Here is a 16,320-nt window from a genome sequence, read left to right as displayed (position 1 = left end):
AATGACTTTAAATTGAACCTGAGGTGAGAGTGATATGGAGGCTGCCATATTTTTTTCCTTTCAAGCAATACCAGTTGCCTGGTTATCCTGCTGATTCCTCTGCCTTTAATTATCTCAGCCACAGAACCTGAACAAGCATATGGAGATCAGGGGTTCCTGACAATGTTGTCAGAAATGACAGGATTAGCTGCATGCTTGTTTCTGGTGTGTGATCCAGATACTCCTGCAGCCACATAGACCAGCAGGGCTGACAGGCAAGTGGTATTGTTCAAAAGGAAACACATATGGCACACTCCATGTTCTTCTCACCTCAGGTTTACTTTAATCCAGGGCTGATTATTGGAAAAGCAAAATAACTGTCAGTCTATCAATGTTTGGAGAGCAAGCATCATGCAGGTGGAGGAAGAGTTTCTTGTAGGCCTATCTTGCTTTGCAGCTTTGCTGTGGTGTAAGTGGGTGACCCCTGATCGCCTCTGCTTCCCCACCCCTAAACCTGTGATTATGAGCTTGCCTTTTGCATGGGTGAAGAGGAAATGAATGGAAGTTCTGGGTCATTCCGCCCTGCTCAGCATACAGAGCACAATGAAGGCATTGTGCTTGCACAGGAGACAGTCTGGTACAAGGAGGGGCAGCCATAGAGGGAACCTGGAGGTTTGTGGGCAGCCTGCTCTCTGTAGCGGGCGCAAGCTCTGGCTGCAGGAGAGAGGAGAGGTAGTGAGGGGGAACCTAAATGTTGGCAGGAAGGAGATAGAAACCTGTAAACTGCTTCAAGAGGTATCTACTGGATAGTGTACTGGTTCTGCCTCTGACACCGGAGACCGGGGTTCGAATCTCGGCTCTGCCTGTTCAGTAAGCCAGCACCTATTCAGTAGGAGACCTTAGGCAAGTCTCCCTAACACTGCTACTGCCTATAGAGCGCGTCCTAGTGGCTGCAGCTTATAAGTCTTTTACATATTATGCAGAATGTAAAACATTTTTTAATACATGCATTTTAAATATAAAATGGTTTCCTTTCTTTGTATTAAAGCTTTTGGCCGTTTTTACACCTGGCCATAGGGGTGCGATGCTCCGCCTCCATCGCACTGCAACGCCAATAACTACATTCACATGACCCTGCGGCAGAGTGCACTGACAGGGTCATAGGCAAAGCGCTGCCGCTGGCCAATGACGTACTCCTTGCTGGACAGAAAGTACGTCACTGGGTCCCCATCATATTTGCATCAGAACAATGCAAATTAATGGGGAACCCGGGGAAAAGCAATGTGCATACGCGCCTACACCACTGCCGTCAACAAATTTAAACATTTCTGCATTGGCCATTGACTTCCATGCTTTCCGCTGCATCACTATGGAAGTCCAACAGTAACATGCAGTTGACTATTTCGGCAGGCCGGCGGCCGATCGGGAACTTCTGGCACAACGGGGCAAGTGTGCTTCAGGATCCCTTTAAAAGGGAACCAGAGACGAACGTATGTTGAAAATGTAAAAAAGGTGTTAGACATACCTGGGGCTTCCTCCAGCCACATAAGCTTTGATCGCTCCCATGCCGCCATCCACCGCTGCCTCTATCGCCAGGTCCTGTCACTTCCGCCGGACGTGGCCAGTTTTCTGCATGCACAGGGGCTCCCTCCGGCTCTGTACGCATGCACCTGCGCAGTATGGTGGGTGTGCACTGCGCTTGCGCCGACTGGCCGAAATGACGGGACCCGGTACCGGCGGACAGAGGCAGTGGAGAAAGGCGGCGTGGGAGCGATCAGGGCTAATGGGGCTGGAGGAAGCCCCAGGTATGTATAAATGTTGTTTTTTCATCTCTGGTTCTCTTTAACCACCCTGGAGTTATGATTATTTCCAGATTTAGGGTCTAAAAGCCGTGCAATTTTTTTCACAAGCTTTGAGACCCTAAAAACAAGAGAAAAAAACAGATCTGCTGCAGCTCCTGCATATAACTCAACTCAGGCACGGGATTACCGCTCTGAGTCTGAGCTGCAGATTTTCATTCTGAATTGACTCTGGATTACCGCTAAAGAGGTTAAGAAAAAAAAAGCTTTTGAACACCTTAAAGTATTTACAGGCAGTCTCTACCCACTGCACTATCAGTTGCAAGGTAATTGAAATGAATTGCTGCTTCCTATACCAGCTACCAGCATAAGAACACTTCCCATGATCCCTAGCGGTGACTGGTAGCTGCTAGTACTGCTGAAAAGACTGAATCAAAGTGGCTGGTGTCGCTTTGTAGTTGACTGGCCATGGGTTACATTGGAAGAGAACAATTACAGTAACCCGCTTCTGTTGTCACCCCAGCACAGAACGTGCAGACTGACTAATCTTCTACAGGAAACCATAAGAGATAACAGGCAAGATAAAATGCAATATTATCTCTGTTTAACTACTTCACAACTGAGGGGTTTTACTCCTTGAGCACCAGAGCAATTTTCACTTTTCAGCACTCCTTCCATTCATTTGCCTATAACTTTATCACTACTTATCACAATGAAATAAACTATATCTTGTTTTTTTCGCTACCAATTAGGCTTTCTTTAGGTGGGACATTATGACAAGAATTATTTTAAACTAGCTGGATGCCCGGCGTTGCCCGGGTACGTATTTGGCTGGTGTTGGCCCCGCCCCCTTTTCCTAACCCTAACACACAATTACTTAATTACTTAATGACCAAGTTTGTGAGCTTTGCGGTCTTTGGCATCAATAATTTGTATTGAAATAAAATAAATCTGATTGGCTGTGGCTCCACCCCTTTTCTGAATTTGAACTCAAATCACCCAATGGCCAAGTGTACCAGGTACAGGTGATTAACAGTGCAAGAGGCTTGTGCCATTAACAGTGCAAGAATGGCAGCAGTTAAATATTCCCCTTAAAAGTCAATAGGTGGATTTTGATTGGCTTTTTTACGCTCCACCCATCTTTCTGAATATTAATCCCAGTCACCCAGTGACCAACTGTGAAAAGTTTGAGAACCCTACCATTAACCGTGTAAGAATGGCTGCAGTTTACATTTTCCCAATGACATTTGTATTTTTCTCCACCCACTGATTTCCTGACATTGTTCGGGTATGTATTTGGCTGGTGTTGGCTCCGCCTACTTTTTCTAACCCTAACACACAATTACTCAATGACCAATTTTGTGCGCTTTGCGGTCTTTGGCATCAATAATTTGCTTTGAGAGTAAACAAATCTGATTGGCTGCTTGTGGCTCCACCCCTTTGTGTAAATTTGAACCCCAGTCACCCAATGACCAACTGTACCAGGTTTAAGGCTTGTGCCAGTAACAGTGTAAGAAAGGCAGCAATTACATATTCCCTTAAAAATCAATAGGTGAATTATGATTGCCTTTTGTAGACTCCTCCCACCTTTCTGAATATTAATCCCAGTTACCCAGTGACCAACTGTGAAAAGTTTGAGAACCCTACCATTAACAGTGTAAGAATGGCTGCAGTGTACATTTTCTCAGTGAAATTTGTATTTGTCTCCGCCCCCTTTTTGGTTATGGGAATAAAAAGTATCCTATATGTTATTCCAGGTAATGTACTATGTGTGCCAAATTTCATTCAAATACGTTCAGCCATTTTTGCGTGATCGAGTAACAAACATCCGAACTTTCCCATTTATTATATTAGTAGGATGAGTTAATTTAAAATGTAAAAATATGTATGTGTATATAAAAAAATGCTTTTAAACTATTTGGCCACAAGATGGTCACAGTAATTTTTTGCGACTGTGTCCTGTAAGCGTAGTATGTACTGCTTACAGGAAGTGTAGTGAGGATGGGAAACTTTTTTTTTTTTTTTTTCCTTTTAGAATGATTGCGCAGCTTCTTATTGAAGCCGCCGGTCATTGCTGCGGGGACTTAGATCAATGAACTGGAACTGCGTTCCCATTCATTGATTTCTGGGCAAGCGGGCAGGGAGCGTGGCCAGCAGTGGCGGGTGTACTTATATCTACTCCCCAAGCGCGGAAATGAAGTTTAAAGGGGCGTAAATATACTGTACATGGGCGGGAAGTGGTTAAAGGGAAGCTGAGGTGAGAGACATATGGAGGCTGCCATATTTATTTTCTTTTAAACAATACCAGTTACCTGGCTGTGCTGCTGATCTTTCTGGTCAGTAGTGAAACAAGCATGCAGCTAATCCAGTCATACTTCAGTCAGAAACAGCTGATCTGCATGCTTTTTCAGGGTCTATGGCTTAAAGTATTAGGGTTTCAGCTGGACTGCCAGGCAATGTGCATTGTCTAAAAGGAAATACATGTGTCAACCTCCATATCCCTCTCACCTTGGGTTCCCTTTGATTTTACAAATGTATAGGTATAAAATATACTTTTTTACATTTTGCTTTGGGTTCCCCTTTAACTCCTCTTTTGAATTGCTGCAATCTTGAGATGTGGAATCATCATCAGTGAAGTGTGTTTTTATTCCTCCCCCAGGCGTCTGGAAACAAAGTCAGCCGGCAGTCGGTACTATGTGGAAGCCAGAACATTGTGCTTAATGGCAAGGTGAGTGATGTGCCATGACTGCATCATCAGCATGGGGAGAAGCATGGCAAGCTCGGCAAAAAGATAGCTAGATGGAGGTGCCTGCTGTCAGTAACTGGGCTGCTGAAGGGCCTAGTGATCTGGCTTTCTTCTTCACTCACGTGACTGTCTGTTGGCTGGCTTCTGCATTAGAGCAGAATCTAGTTGAAGATACAAGTGGAGAGCAACAGGGCTGTGGAGTCAGAGTCGAGGAGTAGGAGCAATTTAGGGTAACAAACATCCAAACATCCAGTTTCATAAACTGAGGAGTCGCATGATTTTTGTACCACCACAGCTGTGGAAAGCAAGAGGATGCACTACAGTAGGGGAAAGAGAATAGCTAGAGCAGAGGCACCATCATTTGCCTTCTCCCTTCTCTCGAATTTGCCCACGCCGCTTAGACACTCATCCCATCCAAATACACCTCACTGTAGGTTTCCTTAAAGAGAACCCGAGGCAGTTCCTTGGGGGGGCAGATGGGACACAGAGGCATGTTCTCTGCCTCATGACATGCCTCTGTGTGTTCCCCCCACCACGGCACTCTCTGCCCCCTCCCTCCGCCGTGCTGTAGCCCCCGAAAATAACGACAATATTTGTCGCTATCATGGAGGGTAAATAGAGGAGAGAGATTCCCTTCTCAAAATGCCCACTAGGGGCATTTCTGCAGGGTTTCCAAAGCTGCCATTGGGCAGCTCTCTCCCTGGCCACTCCCCCTGCCGCTCCCCCACCTCCTGCACGCTGGGAGAGAGATTTAATATCTCCTTCCAGCGTCATGACCCAGAGGTCACAAAAGTGAAAGTGGGCCAGTGCGGCCCACAGGAGCGGCGGTTTTGGGGGATACCTGATCCGCTTAGTCCTCCGGATCAGGTAGCATAATTTATTTTCTTTATGAGCCCACCTGGGGCTCTCTTTAAAGCAAAGCTGTGAGGTTTGCATGGGCTTTGTTTAGATACTTACCTCGGGAGGGGGGAGCTTCTTGTTCCCTCGTTGTCCTCAACCAGCACTGGGACCCCCACTTAGGGGCCTCCCTACCACTCCGGCGGAAATAGGCAAGCCTGATTGGGTCCGTGCTACTTGCAGGTGGCCTATGCATTACCGTGGACCCAATCTGGCCTGTTTTTTTCTGAAGAAAGGCAAGTGGTACACTGCCAGTGTGCCTGCACAAGCTGGCGGCAAGCTCTTTTTCAAGGGTTCCAACGCAGGAACGGAGCTGCAGAGGAGGATGTGGGAAGCCTCTTCAGGATCCGTATTTTTTTTTTTGCTACAAGTACCACAAGGTTCTTGCCGCTACCTGAACTATACACCAGAGTTATTCCTCTGTACTCATGAAGCCAGATCTTGAATGCATAGATTCTATGACTTCTGACTTGGGGCTCTGCTCAGCCCCTTCCTGTTGCCTACAGGCCAATGAGAAAGAGAGAGTCTGAACTTTCTAGCATCAGTAGAGCCTGAATCACACACCTGAAACAAGCATGTGGCTAATGCAGTCAGAGCAATTGATCTGCGTGCTTGTTCAGGGGCTATGGATAAAAGTGTTATTATGTCTGGTACACATGTCACCATGCGATTTCCTGTCAGATAGAAAATCTGATCTGTTTTCTGATCGTTTTTCAGATGATCACTTCTATTCAAAATTGATCAGAAAAATTATCAGAAATCAGATTGGATCTGTCGAATATAATCGTTTCGACCTATCTGACGTGAAATTGCATGGTGTGTACCTGACATAAGAGGCAGAGGATCGGCAGGATGCCAGGCAGCTGGTATTGTTTAAGAGGAAGTGAGTATGGCAGCCTCCATGTCCCTGACAGTTTAGGTGACTTTTAAACACAAATCTGTTTATTGCATTACCCAAGATGAAAGCCAGTTTTCAGAATGTCTTTCTTTTTAAAGGGGAACTGAAGAGAGAGGTATATGGAGGCTGCCATTTTTATTTCCTTTTGAGCAATACCAGTTGCCTGGCAGCCCTGCTGATCCTCTGCCTCTAATACTATTAGCCATAGCCCCTGAACAAGCATGCAGCAGATCAGGTGTTTCAGACTTTAAAGTCAGATTTGCCAGGCAACTGGTATTGATTAAAAGGAAATAAATATGGCAGCCTCCGTATACCTTTTACTTCAGTTCCCCTTTAAGTTTTTACAATGGGTGAGCTTTTAATACTGACACCAAAAACATTTGCACAGAGGGAACATGTTCTTTTCCTATTTCCAATCTCCTGTTTGAGTTTTGTTCTGTAATCCCAGTTATTAGAATGCCTGCAAGGCAATCACGAGAACTCGTTTTCATTTTATTATGTCTGCCTTGTAAAACATGCAGAGAATTGCTAGAACATACTATAGAAGGCACTGAAGAGCAGCTATTCCGATGAAATATGAATGTAATAAGACTTCAATGATTTTCTTCCTAAAAATTGTATAGTTACTGGGCTGGATAGTGTACTGGTAAGGGCTCTGCCTCTGACGCAGGATACCAGGGATCCAATTTTGGCTCTTCCTGTTCAATAAGCTAGCACTTATTCAGTAAGGAGACCTTGGGCAAGACTCCCTAACACTGCTACTGCGTGTGCCCTAGTGGCTGCAGCTCTGACGTTTTGAGTCCACAAGGAGAAAAGCGCAATATAAATGTTCTGTATCTTGTCTTGTCTTTTCTCTGCGTCTTATTACACAGCACTGGAGTTGTATGAGAAGCAATACCATTTGTCTTATCATGTCACCCCACAATTGCAACATAATCACCACATTGGCATAACCACCTGTCTCTATGACTGCAGAGCCCTGTGTGCGGGTCAGCAGCCGATTTCATTGGCTCCTGGCCCTGTCTTTCAATGTAAGCCGCTCCCATTGGCTTACATTGAAAGACAGGGTCAGGAGCCAATAAAAGGGGCTCCTGACCGGCTCACAGGAACTCTGCCATCATAGAGACAGCAGAGTGGGTGGGGCAGGATGTGCGGCAATTCGTCGGGATTCTGCCGTTTCTGTACCAGCTGTCTCTGGTCCTTAAGTGGTTAAACAAGTTACTTAATTCAAACATGTATGACCGGACAGATCATGTAAATTGCCATTTGTGCAGTTTAAAGGTTACGTGAAGCAAGAGGGAAAAATTAAGTTAGATGCTAAACTCAATAGAGGGAAGCCTCTGGATAGTGCAGAGGCTTCCCAGATCTTTTTACACGCCTCCGATTCCACACTGAAAGTATTCTACATGAATGTTGAATATTGCTTGTGGCCCCACTACCCTCCATGTATGAGTGTAGCTGCACTGCTCAGGTGAAAAGTACGGCCAGCGCAGTAGCATGGAGTTGCTTGTGCACGACTTTATCCTCTGAGCAGGAGCTGCTACTGCACAGTCGTTAACCCTAGTACAAGCACCTGTGCAGTGTGGTCACGCTCATACAGAGGGGATCACGTCCACGTTTAGGAACAGGATCGCCTGAGGGAGTTGTTGATAATCGGGGACAGGGAAGTTTCTAGGCTAAACTGCACCCAGGGCAAGGGTGTAAAAGTTTTACCACCTTCCCCCTACCCCTGTGGACTTGGGAACCCTTAAGCTACATTAGCATGCGCGCACGCGAACAGGGAGCGACTGCTCCCTGCCGGCGACAGCTGTCCACACGTCTTGCCAGAAAGGCAGAGACGCGGCGGAAGCTGTTTGTGAATGGAGCATCCCCCGGCCGGATGCTCCATTCACTCGCGTAGGTCTCCTGTCGCTAGCCCGCGTACTCACGCGGGACTAGCGACAGTTCCGGCGAAGTCGCGGCGACAGCTGTAGCCGGCGATTGAACATGTCAATCGCCTGGTGACAGCTCGGACGGGCGACGGTTCGGGGCGGCGCGTTATACACACGGGCGACCTGTCGCCGCAACACGCACGTGCCACGTGGCTGCAGCGACGGCCGTACCCCGTGTGTATGGGGCTTTACTCTTTAGGGAAAGTCACACAGCCACAGGTCACAGGTAGATCTACCTACTTACTAGTGACCAGCCGCTCATCCAGGAGGAAGCGGGGACCGGGAGAACACACAGGTGAAGAGAGCCCAGTAAGCTGACTCCTCCATGGGCGCTGCACACTATTAGCCTGCAGTACCCCAACAGGACATCAGGTGTCATCACGCGGGGGTGACGTAATGATGACTTGACAACTGGCGCAGGCAGCCTAGGAAGAGTCAAGGAAAGTGATTGCGCTGGTAATCTTCTTTCATCCGGCCGCACAGCGCGTCACCAGCTCCCTAGCGGTTATGTCCTGCCTGTGCCCTCCTCCTACTACTTGCCGATGTGCGCCCGGGGTGGTCGCCCTGCCCAAGAAATGGCCCTGATCGGGGAAACCTCTGGAGGCTTCCTTCTATAGTGTTGCGTATCTAACTGTTTTTCTGTAATTAAAGAGGACTTGAACTCTTGCACAGGACAGGAGGAAAACACAGAGAAATGCACCCTGTATGTATTTAGAGAGAGCCTGTCTAATCCCCCCCCCTCATCTGTGATTAATCACAGCTGTAATTTGCTTTTGCTGGCTGCCCCAGCAGAGCAGCTAATTTGTAAACACAGGATGTTAACCTTATGTCTGCTTCCATGAAAGCAGGAAGTAGAGAGACTGCAGATTTATTGCAGGATTTGTATCAGCTGTAACAAAGAAATGTTTTTTCTTTAAAGGTTATTATTGCTGAAGCTTATCTTGTAGAGCAGAGAGGAAGTTCTGAGTTCAGATCCGCTTTAAGCATTCATTAAATAAGCGCTGTCTTTTCTGTAGACATTTGTGTTTTCTGCTGCTTGCTGTGCTGATTTGTTAGTGCTGCTTAAGAAGTGAACGTTCCCCTCATTGCTCTCATTCTTCTCTTGCAGACAATAGTTATGAATGACTGCATTATCCGGGGAGACCTGGCGAACGTCCGAGTGGGGCGACACTGCGTCATTAAAAGCCGAAGTGTCATTAGACCACCGTTCAAAAAATTCAGCAAAGGGTAAGGCATTATGGAGCAAAGGGCTTACCGGATACCATGACTGGGCTTCCTTCTTGTGACTTTTATACAGAACCTCTGCACTTTTCTAATTCATTCACACTTAAAAACGCAAAATGCTAAAAATCTGAAAATCACTGTACAAATATGCGTTCTTGGAGCGATTAGCGCTTCAGTATATGCTAATCACGATCGCTCCCGAATCGCCCAAAAATGCTGCAGGTAACGCGATTGGTAAATCGCACGAGATCGGCAGAAATCGTGGCAGTGAGATCGCTGCCATATACTTACTATTGCACTAGCGATTTAAAAGGCGATTCGCGGAATCGCCCACTAATAGCCCCAGTGTGAATGGGCCCTAACTTTTGTTAAAGCCTATATTAACCTCCTGAGCGTTACGCTGCTCAGGAGGTTATGTAACTTTGTGCCCCAGGATGAATAAATGTGCAGTAATAGCTGCAAAACCTTAAGCTAGCTAGCACTAGGCTAGCTAGTAAGGGTGTCCGCCCATCCCCCCCCCCCCCCCCTTCCCGATCCAGCCAGTTTACACATTACCCAGCCTGGCCCCAGCGATCGGCGCAGCCTCCCCGGACAGTTCCGGTCTTCACTATGGGGAGGATCACACATGACGTCATGCGCAAACCCGATCCTCCCCATATCCTCCCCATACAGAGACCGGAGCTGTGCGTGGAGGCTGCGCAATCGCCTGATCCAGGCAGGGTAATGTATAAACGGGGGGATTGGGGGGGGGGGGGGTGCCGGACACCCTTACAAGCTAGCCTAATGCTCGCTGAAGGTTTTGCAGCTATTACTGCACATTTATTCATTCTGGGGCACTCCTGAGGACAGACAGCAGTAGGCATGCCTCTAAGGAGGTTAAAGCACAGATATAAACATATAAACCATTCCGCAGCATAGTAATGAAACCATTTAGAGGTTAACCTTTTGTGTAGCAGTAGAGTATTGTACCGTGTTAGCCATAAGTAAAACCTTAATAAGGCTTCTGCTACTTACAATCGTGTTGATTTCACAAAGATTCGGGCGCATCACATTACTTACAGGTTAAAACATGTCTTTATTGCAATACTTCTCTAAAATTCCATGGCAATTCATCCCACACAGACTGTACACATCTTTACAGCAATCACGGAGGTCGTTACCATATAGGAGGTGCGGAGGAGGTCGATGATCGTTTCGCCCCTTGATAAGAGTTTTTTCAAGAACAGTCGTCAGCCTCCTCTGCACCTCCTATATGGATCAAACCTCTGTGATTGCTGTAAAGATCTGTACAGTCTGTGTGGGATAAATTGTCATGGAGTTTTTAAGACGTATTGCAATAAAGATCTAAAGATAAAGATTGCAAGTAATGTGATTTGCCTGCCTCTAAGTGCAATCAATGCTCTGGATGTCTTGTTTGCTTTATCAATTGCAGCTTCATTAGCAGTTATTGGGACTTAAAGAGAAACTGTAATGAAAAAAAAGTGCACCTGAAGGGTACTTACTTCAGGAGGGAGAAGCCTCTGGATCATAATGAATCCAGTTCTGGCACCCCTTGAAAATCCACAGACAAGCTAGCCGGTGGATGTGTGCAAGCGCAGTAGCACCTGCAGCACTTGGCAATACTTACCTTTAGGATCTAGTGCAGGCGCAGTACCGTCTTCTCCCTTGGGCTCCGGCAGCCGTGCCATTCGCGATTGCGCTCACCCAGCCTGGAACGTTTTGCGCTGGAGCAGAAATACTGCGCCTGCGTAGACCGCTCCCGGGCCACTGGAGGGCGTGCTTGTTCAGGCACAGAATATGCCATCCTGGCGAGGTTGGCATCTCCAACAGAGGGGACCCGGGACACCAGAGCTGAGGTGAGGGACATATCGACTGCCAGGAGCTGGAGGAAGCCTCGGGTAAGTAGAGCTTGACTACCTTCATTTGCCTGACATTTCCTTTAAGAACTGGAGTGGGACAGCCCTGCTGTGGAGGATTCACAGGTACGGATGGTGAATGAGATGCAAATAATTTTGAGTTGATGCAGGATTATGCAAATGTAAGTCAATTTATGCAGCTTGAAAATGGACCAATTCAATTTTACCTCAGCAAGATTTGATTGGTTAATTTTTCAAGCTGCATACATTTGCATACAAAACTTGCATAATGCTGCATCAAGTCAACCGTATTTTTATTTAATTGACCATCCCTATTCACATGCTTCCCTTTCCTGAGGTAAGTATCCTATTTTTTACATTTAAAAACCAGCAATAAATGACAAATGATTATCTAGGTCACAGCAGACCATAGTGAGGAACACAGAAAGGCTTTCCTTGTAACAAAATCCAGATGTGTTTGCCTAGTGCAGACACTCAGTGACAGAGCTTGTGTGTATCTGTGTAGTAACTTCTTTATTTGATGATATATGAAGCACTATTCAAATACCTAATCAGGAGCCCTTTCACCAGCTTCTCCCTGCAGCACAGTTCTCCTCCAGTTGTCAGCTTCTGTCTTTTTGGGGGCAATTTTTGGACACCTGGAGTCAGAGGTTACATAAAATGAGCAGTCGGATGATTTTTGCCACAACGCCACACCCCTGGTAAGTATTAGACCAGTGACGTATCTCCCATAGGGCTGCAGGTGCTCAGAGCTCATGGCTAGGAGTGCCGCTGTGGTACTCGGCCACCTTGTTCTTCCACCCCCAGGACCTTTTCTCATAGTTTGGGCAACATTCGGGAAAAAAGTAGCAGGCAGTGCAGGGGACTGTATGACTTCCTGCACTAGATGGAGCACCCCTACCCTTTATGTCCCGTGGGCAATGTGTCTGCAGTGAGTGAATGTGCAGAGCAGCAGGGTAAGTAGAGAGAATGATTGCTGTGCTGCTGCTGGAACATTAGCAGGGAGAGGTGGCAGGATGTGTTTAGTGCTTCAGAAGTTGCCTCTCATTAATAGCCATGTGCACTGGCTGCTGTAATACGAGAGTGCCCTGGACTATTAATTATCCTGATCAGAGTAATTAATCAACAATGCAGAAGCCAGTGATACAGGTGCTGACAGCCGACTTCTGTAGTGAGCAGAGAAGCAAGCTCCAGGCAATTTAGATTAGCTTAATTACAGGTAATCTTATCTCTTTTTCCAGCTCCCCCTCCCACCCAGTTGTCTTACCCCCTTTTCCGTTTTTAATGGCTTCTTTTAACAGCATGTCCCTTCCAAACAACACTGGTGATGTCTGCAGTCTTGGTGAGAGGTCTTCCTGCCATTTCCCCTCTCCCACCAGGCTCTCTGTCTTGTGCCTCTTATCCTCCCCCCCCCCCCCTTTTCTCTTTCATATGTCCTTCTTTTCTGACTGTCCTCAAAAGAGCTCACAATCTAATTGTACCATAGTCCTAGTCTAATGTCCTACCATATTATTATTGTGTATTTATATAGCACTGACATCTTCTGCACCACTGTATAGAGTACAGAGTTTCATAGCAGTTACAGCTCCGTCCACATCCTGACGACTCCCCAAAAATCCTAGGAATTTTTCACAAACATCCCAAAATTTGCAGCAGGGGGGGTGTCTGTAAATAATCAGCTTCGGGTGGCAAATTCCCTAGGTACGCCACTGCATTAGACTAGGGAGTCGGAGTCGAGGAGTCCGCCGGAGCAATTTTGGGTACCTGGAGTCGGTGGTTTCATAAACTGAGGAGTTGGCTGATTTTTGTACCAACTCCACAGCCCTGATTTTCTGTGCACCGCAGTCTGAACAGAATGGTGAACCTGTGGAAACGCCCCGCCCACAGAGTCTGTCATTAACCCATTCAGCTCTGCAGCTTCAGGTCATGACCAAACTGTAAAAACAAAGTGTTTTGCTGCAGAAACATTATTTGACACAACAACAAAAAAATCATGTCAATGGGATGGTCTAATTCATGTCAGCTGCTATATCTGGCATAAAGAGGTTTGAAGTGTCTGGATGTGAGCCATGCTGCCTTTTCATGGTACTCACACTGGTTACCTGTTCTGTGTCCCTGCAGTCACGTTACATGATGCTGTTATTAGCGACCTGTATACTGTACCTAATTGCCGTCTATTCAGTATGTTCTGTTTATGTAATGGCGGTGAATGCAGCGAGCTCTCAGGTTCCCCGTGCCATTGAGAGACTCCTCTAGCCCTAATTAACACGTACACACACCGCTGTGCAGAACAAAATCACAGCTGAGGCAGAGGGGAAGCTGTGCCAGATAATTACACAGGTGGACTAAACTGGGCCAAGTGGGTACACGTGCCAGCTGCCACACTAGTGGCTGCATGTGACGGGGGCGCACGCGGCAGCACCTTTTTTTGGAATGAAGGTCATTTGTAAATATAAAAGAGCTATTTAATATGATATTCATGAGGCATCTCTATCGTCCACATCCCTGGATCAAATAACATCCAGAGGTTGTTACATTACAGCCCTAGTTCAGGCTTGTGTTTTCCCTGCATATATCCTATTTTGTGCACTGCGCATAAACCAATAGTGCATTATTTATGTTTTATTACCTGCCTGGCTGGGTTTAATAAACTGTATTACCCGGGGCCATATGCAATTCACTTTTCTCCCGAGTGTTCTCCTCTGTGATATCCTACCTAATAAAACGCAAGTGTCTCTGCGTCCCATGACCCTGTGTGTGTGTTTTTATTGTGCGCATGTGCAGGGAGGGACACAGAGACACTGAGGAGACCTGGGGGAATGATGCGGGGGGGGGGGCAGGAGGGGCGGGCGTGTGTGCGCACTGCGGGCGTGCATGCACACGTGAGCGGTGACAGACCTCGCCCGTTTTTAAACGGGCTAAGGTTACTAGTTTGTCATAAAATGCCTTTTAATCCACCAGCAAGCAAAAAAAATACTCAAAATAAATATAATAGTACTTTTTCACTAACGTTTGGTTATATTTTTCATTGTAAAATGCTGAAACATTTGTTTAAAGAGGAACTGTTGCAAAAATCGTAAAATTTAAAACACATAAAAATAAGTTACTTTTCTCCTATGTTGCTGTCACTTACAGTAAGTAGTAGAAATCTGACATTACCGACAGGTTTTGGGTTAGTCCATCTCTTCATGGGGGATTCTCAGCATGGCCTTTATTCTTTATAAAGACATTCCCTGAAAAAGATGTACCGGTATACAAAAATGCTGGCCAGCCTCCCTGCTCGCTGCACACTTTTTGGGCAGTTGGACAGAGCAACTGCTATTCACTAAGTGCTTTTATAAATAAAGAGAACCCCGAGAACCCCCCATGAGAAGTTGCAACATAGGTAAAAAGTACCGTAATTTGTGGCTCATTTTACTCTGGAAGAAACGCACTTCTTATTAGTATATGTTTACATGTATTTTAAATTTTAAGATTTTCGCGACAGAGGTCCTTTAAAGAGACGATGAAAATTATCTCCGAAGAGGTAACTCAGATGAAAAAGTTAAAAAAAAAAGTTAATTGCATATGAGCCCATGGGTTATATGCAATTTACTTTTCCCCCTAGGTTTTCTCCTAGCCAATATTTTGACAACTTGTAAATAAAATGCCTTTTACACCACCAGCAAGCAAGTAAATACTCAAAATAATCTTGACGGTATTTTTTCACCTACTTTTTGGTACTTTTTCCATTGCAAAGTGCTACAAAGTTTTTTAAAATTGAAGATGAAAAATGATCTTCTAGGAGAAAGCTCGGGAGGTAAAGTGAATTGCATATGGCCCCTGCTGTCAGATACAGCTTGGTTAAACTAAGGTAAACTTGGTTAAAAGACAACTGAAGTGAGAAGATTATAGAGGCTACCATATTTATCATGCTGATTGGCTGGCGGGGGGGGGGGGGGGGGGGGGGAATAAAGAGATATATTGTAAAAATAATAAAATAAATATTTATTTAAAAAAAATAAACACTGGGGGAGCTCTGTGTGCTGTGTTGTACGGCCCTGCAGCTTGGCCTTAAAGCTGCAGTGGCCAATTTCAAGAAAAAGGGTCTGGTCTTTAGGGGAGGTTAACACTGCGGTCCTCAAGTGATTAAACAATACCAGTATATCATTATAATGAATAAAAATCGCAATGCATTTGCAGATATTTGTTGGCAACCATGCGGTGGATCGCAACACATGCATGGAAATGTCAGACAGTGCAGTCTATGCGCTTCTGATGTCCCTACAGATTGCATTGCGTTGCCGAAAACACGAATGTGAGGAAGGGGAGTAACTCCGGCTTTCCTTGCATGGGTATTGATAAATCTGCCCCAATGTTTTCTGAAGTATTTGCTGATACTTACTGTGCATTAGCCATGGAGTGCCCACATTTTTGTAAACAAGTGTACACGCACTTTTTTTTGGGGGGGGGGGTCGATTCGGGTAATGACTGTACACCTTTAGGTTGGATACAACTCTGACAATAAATAAATTCAATAAAAATGCGTTTTCCTACTTTTTATTACCCTTACAGTTATCGTATTTGCTCTTGTGCGGAGTTAATAATGTCTGTCTACATATGATAAATTCCAGTACAGTTTATTTGCTATGAAAGCTGCCATTGCATCCTCTTTCATAGCTGCTGTATTTATATATTCAAACGTATCTAGTGATCACTTCTCAGCTGCACACATATCGTATATACTCGCATACAAGCCGAATTTTTGACCCCCAAAAAGGGGGTCAAAAGTTGGGGGGTCGGCTTGTATGCGAGTCTTCCCTGGTGGTCTAGTGGTGGGTGGTCCGCGCCCCGCTCCCCCCCAACCCCACCCCCCCCCCCCCCCCGCGCTCCCCGCTCCCCCCGCGGCCGCCGCTGCTATTACCTGCTTAGGCAGCGGCCGCTTCCTAATCCGCATTCCCCTTCTGAAGTTTCAGAGTGTATCACAGCA

General features: G+C 46.1%; 2 protein-coding genes across 4 annotated transcripts in view; one reads left to right on the top strand and one right to left on the bottom strand.

Moving 5' to 3' along the window:
• PALB2 (partner and localizer of BRCA2) overlaps window positions 1-16,320 on the bottom strand; it is a 76,241-nt gene that overhangs the window by 46,328 nt on the left and 13,593 nt on the right. The window lies entirely within an intron of this gene.
• The window catches only part of DCTN5 (dynactin subunit 5), a 31,335-nt gene that overhangs the window by 5,369 nt on the left and 9,646 nt on the right, over window positions 1-16,320 (top strand). The window contains exons 2-3 of the mRNA XM_068244259.1: window positions 4,438-4,506; window positions 9,359-9,477. Coding sequence (XP_068100360.1) covers window positions 4,438-4,506; window positions 9,359-9,477 — 188 coding nt within the window. The remainder of the gene's footprint in view (window positions 1-4,437; window positions 4,507-9,358; window positions 9,478-16,320) is intronic.

Source organism: Hyperolius riggenbachi, chromosome 7 (genome assembly GCF_040937935.1).
Source record: "Hyperolius riggenbachi isolate aHypRig1 chromosome 7, aHypRig1.pri, whole genome shotgun sequence".
Taxonomy (NCBI): domain Eukaryota; kingdom Metazoa; phylum Chordata; class Amphibia; order Anura; family Hyperoliidae; genus Hyperolius; species Hyperolius riggenbachi.
This window is presented reverse-complemented; position numbering and strand designations above follow the sequence as displayed.